A 6,001-nucleotide genomic window follows, 5' to 3' on the forward strand; every position below is an offset into this window, starting at 1 on the left:
TTGTCTCAAAATGATGCCCTGTCACCAAACGGCAAAGATTCACCTTGCTTGCAATATCATTTCATACCATCTTTGGATAAAATTTGTGGTTCAACATCATCAGATGAAAACTAAGAAACATACAAGAGAGGTTCAAAACGCTTTCTGCTATCTTTCCAGGAGCTATTTATGTTCAGATTTTATCTTTGTTTAAATCGAACTCATTTAGTGGTACTATGATTTAGCTCTAGTATATATATATTTTTGATAGAGATTTAGCTCTAGTATTTTGATTATCAGTTCATTTGCTTTTTGTATATTATAGTAATTTATTCTAATCATAGTTATGCAGTAAGATTCGAACTCAAGGTATGACATGGAGAAGATAATTATAAACCCAGAATTTGAAAGAAAAAAAAAACGAAGATGGGAGGAGGTTACTAAGTTCATAACCAAATTAAATACAGACATGAAGAACCAACATGAAGGACAAAAATACATACATAAAACCAAACACACTGTAACTGAATTCTTTGTTTATTCCAAAAGAAAGTAACTTAAATTACTTAGAAGAATGAATGTCCAAATCCAGGAGGACAAGGATTGTATCCTTCGGGATTGAGGTTGAAAGTGAATCCAGGAGGTATCATATTGGGAGGAGGAGGATTGTATCCCTGAGGCATCATGTTCACGTCCAATTCGATGTTATCGGGAAACACCCCGGCGGCGGCGCTCGAACTCCCCATGAACAACTGCTGGGAGTTGGTAGTCTGAATCAGAAGCTTTTCCACTTGCTTTGCAACGTTCTTTTTCAACTCTTCCAACGCCGATTTCAGCTGCTGGAGTTGCGGCAGGCTAAGTTCCTCGACCGGCGCCTCCCACCAGCACTGCCCTTGGCTCGCCCTTCGCATGTGGTTGAGCTCCTCGCCGCGCCTTTTCTCGACTTCGATTTGGCTCGTCAACTGAAACAGAAAAAAAAACGACTATTAATCAAATCAACAATCAAACAAAACAAATAAAATAAAAGTAGTCTCGGGTTTATAATCAAACCTCAGTAAGTTGCATGTTGAGTTCACGAACATGAGCATTTCGATGAGCCTCCATGATATGCAAAGTACCAGAATTATCCTGAGCTTGAGGGTTGCAGTTGAGGTACCGACCGCTAACGTTGCCGATTTCCGGGTGACCAAAGGAGAAAACTTTGTTCCCCGGTGAGAAGACGATGATACCAATCTCAACACCACACAGAGTACAAAGTTCACTGGCCTTTTTGAAAAGACCCGAACGCCGTTTCGAGAAGGTCACTTGGAGATTGCTATTGTTCTTCATCTTCACCATCTCCACCTTCTGACGGCCTAAGCTTTTCTTCCCCATAATCTCCAGAAATTTTCACAGTGATGGGAATTGCAATTGATGGAGAAGGAGAAGGTTAGTATTTATATGGGGAACAAGATAGGATATTTACACTTTGAGCTGTCCATATTTACTATGTTTTATGTACAATTATTGCTGTCCTTTGCTTTAATTAAATTTTATACTATATTTTCTATTTACATATATGGGAATTAAGTCACCCAAAATTAAAAAAAATATATAATGTAACTCTCCATCGCTGCGTTTAATCACTTTCCCATTTCATCATAATAAAAATCATGTATACAACTCAGAAATTTTCTTGGTCTTAATGTCTTGTGACAAAATATTGTTGTCATGTGTCAATGAGCAGTAGGTAGGCTAGTTGGTAATACGTAATTTAGTTCAAGTTATCCACGGATGTTGAGTCGAATAGTAAAAAGAACTAATATTCCTTAAATAAAATTTCGAAAATATACACCAGTATGATTTATATTTTTATATTCGAAAGGCAAACAAAACCGAATCTATTTGAGGATCAGCAACAGCAGCCCGAGGTAAACTCTCTAAGATTTTGGAAGAGCCCTTTGATAAATATGCTGTTGATGAAGTTATGGAGATGAGATTGCGAGTGATTAACATGCAAAACTGGTTTGAGGATGATTCTTGTTGGATCTTAAATGGAATAAGCCCAACAGAGTAGAAGGAAAGATACATTTTCATGAAAGTGCATGGGAATGGGATAACATGCATGCACATAGAAAATTGATTCACAACAGATAATTGGTGCATCAGCAAAATCTAAACATTCTGCTCCCTACTTTGTTTTTTTCTTCTCTTTACAGGCACCTACATTGAATTAAACTGACCAGACAAGAACACAGACAGTTCAAGCTCTTGACATCAAACTTCCAATAACCCCAGCAATGAGAGCAGTGGGATCCCCAAGCACAGCAGATATCACAAATTGCAAAGCCAAAACAGCCATCTCACAGCATTTCTTTACCTTCCCTTTACTCCTTTTATGAGGCGTTTGAAGTGTATTTTTCAAGCTTGGGATTCTTGTCTCCAGTTTCCTTGTACTGTCCTTTCCATGTCCAAAGTATAATTCATGCCAATTTTCCATCAACATTTCCCTAACACATGCAACATGCAAGTTATACTTTTTGCAACCTGACCTGTAACTCCAGCTCCTCCCTTTACGTCCACATCTATGGCATACTGCTCTCACTTTCCTATGCAGATACAGATTCACTTCTCCGTCGTCTAACACCATCGGTAGCTTTGCACAACACGGATGAAGATCGAACCCGCATGATTTGCAGTGGTAAACGAAACCGTTTATATCCTTTTCACAGGCATTGCAGTAACGAGGGGTGTCACCGGGCGGCCTGTAGAAGAACTGAAAGGAACATTTGGTATAGAAAGGGTGGTAGATCGAAAGAGAATGTATTGCACAGTGCATGTGGAGATCGAAGTCACAGAAGGAACATCGGTAATGCGAGCCTATGCCGACTTCCTTGCAGCCGTCGCACTTGAATGGAACTTCGGTATACTCGAATTTTAGTATGTGTTGGGGGTGGCTGAAATGGGAAATCTCATTGTATTTCATGGCTTTTTTCTTTCCTTTTTTTTTCTTCTTCTGGTGTGGCCTCTAAAGAAACAATCTGGATGGTGATTTATAATGGTTAGAAAGTTTGCGTTTGTTCTTTGTTTTGTGATAAAAGAGATAAATTCAACTGAGATTCTCTGGTAACTATGGTTAGGCTACTAATTAGGGTCATGTAGTTTATGGCTTGCAATTGAAGCCAAGTGAGGAATTATGCTTGCAACTGGTGGCAATGGACCAATGGTGGTAAGTGCTTGTACATAGGAAACCCTGATGTTTAGATAGGAAAGTCCAGACATAAGGCATTTATGTTCATGCCCCACATAAGAATATGAATATATATATATATATCCGCAACATTATCAAAGTCTAAGGATCCAAAGAAAAGACAAGAATCTTAGCATCTTTAAAAGATGATTTCAAGACATCAGAAACATTATCAAAGGAAGTTTTGTAACATGGTTGAATTGAAGAAACTTAAGAAGGAATGTTTCCATCCTAAGTGGTAAGCTATACATGTAGATGGAATGGGAGATGTAATGCTAAAAGGAATAAAACCATAGCCATGAGTCTTGAGACATAGTTGAGGAAGATGATTTTGAGGATAATATCTTCTTTCTTCAATTATTAAGGATGACATATGAGAACAAATTCTCAGTTTTTCAAGGTCAACATATATGCAAATTTCTTTCGGATTAAGTGATTCTATATGCTCCTTAGCTTATAGAAAAATAATTTTATATATTTCCATCTGTATGACTGTATGCTCAACATGAGTGCCATAAGTTGTATGATTGGCATCTTGCCTCCATGTTGATGTGGTATTCGATTACATGGAATTTATTCTATACTATGCCATCTTTCCTGCTCAAAAATCAATGTCAATAGTACAGAATATACAAGAAAAGGAACATAAGCATCAGATATTTATAGAGACCAGACCAGAAAACGTCATTATAGTATCTGCATTCTCTTTGGTGAAGTCATCGTACACATCCCCAGCTATCTCATTCTCTGTACTTGCAATAATGGAGGAAGTGGCTTTCTTCTTCTTTTATCCACAGTGTTTCTTAATATTACATCCCTCCTTTCTCTTGCTTGCCATATGTTCATGGCTGCTGAAGATTGTGTCAGAAGTATGGATTACAAACATAACTGCTTTTAACAATTCCTTGTAGCATCTACAAACCCAGATCTCAGCTAAGAAAGACACCTCTACAAAAAAACTGTCAAACTTGTAAGGTCAAAAGGTTTATCTTATCCATTGTCTTGTTTAAGGACTCGATTGGATGGGAGGGAAAAGATAGGAACATAATCATTTTTTTAAAAAGTTGAGACTTTTCTTTTTATGAGTATTTCTTATCATTTTCCTTTTCGTTTATAACAATTAACAAATGGATAGTATCTTTTACAAAGAGAGTGATAGTATTAAGAAAATTATGTAAAATAATATATACTTTAAATGATGAATCATTTTTTAACATTATATTCTAAAAAGATGATTTTTTTTCATAATTAAAGTTTTTTAAAGATATTATGTGACATTTGAAACACAAATATTCCTATAATGTTAACTAAGAATTTATAGAAATATGTTTTTAAATCAACTCTCAATCGAGTTAAATGTCACCTCAAAAGTTTTACATATTTATACAAATTTTAATTTTAATCTTTATATGAATTTCATCATTAAAATTTAAAAGTTTGAATTTTTCACTAAAATTTTGTTATATATTTTATTATCATTAGACTAATAAATCTTTGGTTAGTGACATTATAACACCCTAAACCCGATTGAACTTAAAGTATAATACTGGGCCGCTAATGTAACCCCTAAATTTCAAAACATGTTCATTTTCTTTTCAAACGTATTGAATAGTATCATAATAAAACATAAATAACTGTTATAAAAATATTTTATAAAAATCAGAACTTCGTGACGCATAATTTAAAACAAAATAATACATCTTAAAGTTTAGTACTCAAATACATAAGTAAGGTCCTATGAATATACATGCCCACTAAAGCTACAGTACAATACTCTGTTGGAGATGTTGGAAACCCTGCTGCGACGGTGCCCCACGAATTGATCAAGCTACAAACCTGCCAACGGAAACATCTGAAGGCTAAGCTTACAAAGCCCAACAATATAATCGCTAATCTAGAGCAACATAAGAGTTTAATAAACATAAGCATGCTGAAGACATGGTACTAAGCAGTATGTGCATGCATGACCTAGATCATGTGCTCCTTACTTAGGACTTTATTGCTCTATCACTGAAGTAGGAGTCTCACGCTTCCCTTAATCCTCTACTAAGGGCCTCGCCATGAGTACACCTGTAAAGGGTCTCTAACCCTAACCACTGAACAATGTTACACATTATCTAAATGTGACAATGATACTCATGTGTATTATTTGAATACAAACCTGACATGCTATGTATTATCTAAATGCAAATTTGACATATTATGCATTATCTGAATACAAATTTGACTAGTATCTGGTCTCACATAGCTCTCAAACACTAGTTACTGAGGAAATCTTGGTGTCACATAGCATCGACTTAATTACCACAAAAATACTGAATGATCTTTTGGTCCTCACATAGCCATCGTGTAGATCACTAAGGGGAACCTGGTGTCATGTAGCATTAATACATTTCCCACACAAACTGAAGCACTGGCTTGGTCTCACAAGCCTTCAAGCCAAGCTTTAACATACCTGCCATACTAATCTGATGGGACTATACATGCATGATTGACACAAGCATACATGAGATAGTTATGGTGGTGTGGTCGGAGGAATTTACGTGCATCTCAAAGCAATACCCTAACCTATATTGAATACAAAATAACTTAGAGGTAAGAACCGGAATATACGTACATCGAAAGCTTACCCAACAGAACTGACTGACATAACTAACCATGGATATCTAAGGCACATAGGCCATATAGTACCAACATCGCTAACACACTCCTCGCAGGTGTTCAGGTCTCGCACCCTAGTTAGCCCCTGAAGTACCTCGTGCACTGGCAATGCCCCACTAAGGAAACTAAGGT

At 36.5% G+C, this 6,001-nt stretch overlaps 2 protein-coding genes across 2 annotated transcripts; both read right to left on the reverse strand.

Moving 5' to 3' along the window:
- Positions 1-452: 452 nt before the first annotated feature.
- Positions 453-1,384, reverse strand: LOC120171499 (agamous-like MADS-box protein AGL62). The gene is made up of 2 exons (XM_039179203.1): positions 1,030-1,384; positions 453-941 (listed from the first exon to the last, which is right to left on the reverse strand). Exons 1-2 carry the CDS (start codon positions 1,351-1,353, stop codon positions 546-548), a joined length of 720 nt encoding a protein of 239 aa, XP_039035134.1. The 5' UTR covers positions 1,354-1,384; the 3' UTR covers positions 453-545.
- Positions 1,385-2,123: 739 nt separating this feature from the next.
- Positions 2,124-3,272, reverse strand: LOC120171498. The gene is made up of 2 exons (XM_039179202.1): positions 3,113-3,272; positions 2,124-3,019 (listed from the first exon to the last, which is right to left on the reverse strand). Exon 2 carries the CDS (start codon positions 2,942-2,944, stop codon positions 2,222-2,224), a length of 723 nt encoding a protein of 240 aa, XP_039035133.1. The 5' UTR covers positions 2,945-3,019; positions 3,113-3,272; the 3' UTR covers positions 2,124-2,221.
- Between the last annotated feature and the right edge of the window lie 2,729 nt (positions 3,273-6,001).

This window comes from Hibiscus syriacus, unplaced genomic scaffold (genome assembly GCF_006381635.1).
Source record: "Hibiscus syriacus cultivar Baekdansim isolate YM2019G1 unplaced genomic scaffold, ASM638163v2 tig00111834_pilon, whole genome shotgun sequence".
NCBI lineage: Eukaryota > Viridiplantae > Streptophyta > Magnoliopsida > Malvales > Malvaceae > Hibiscus > Hibiscus syriacus.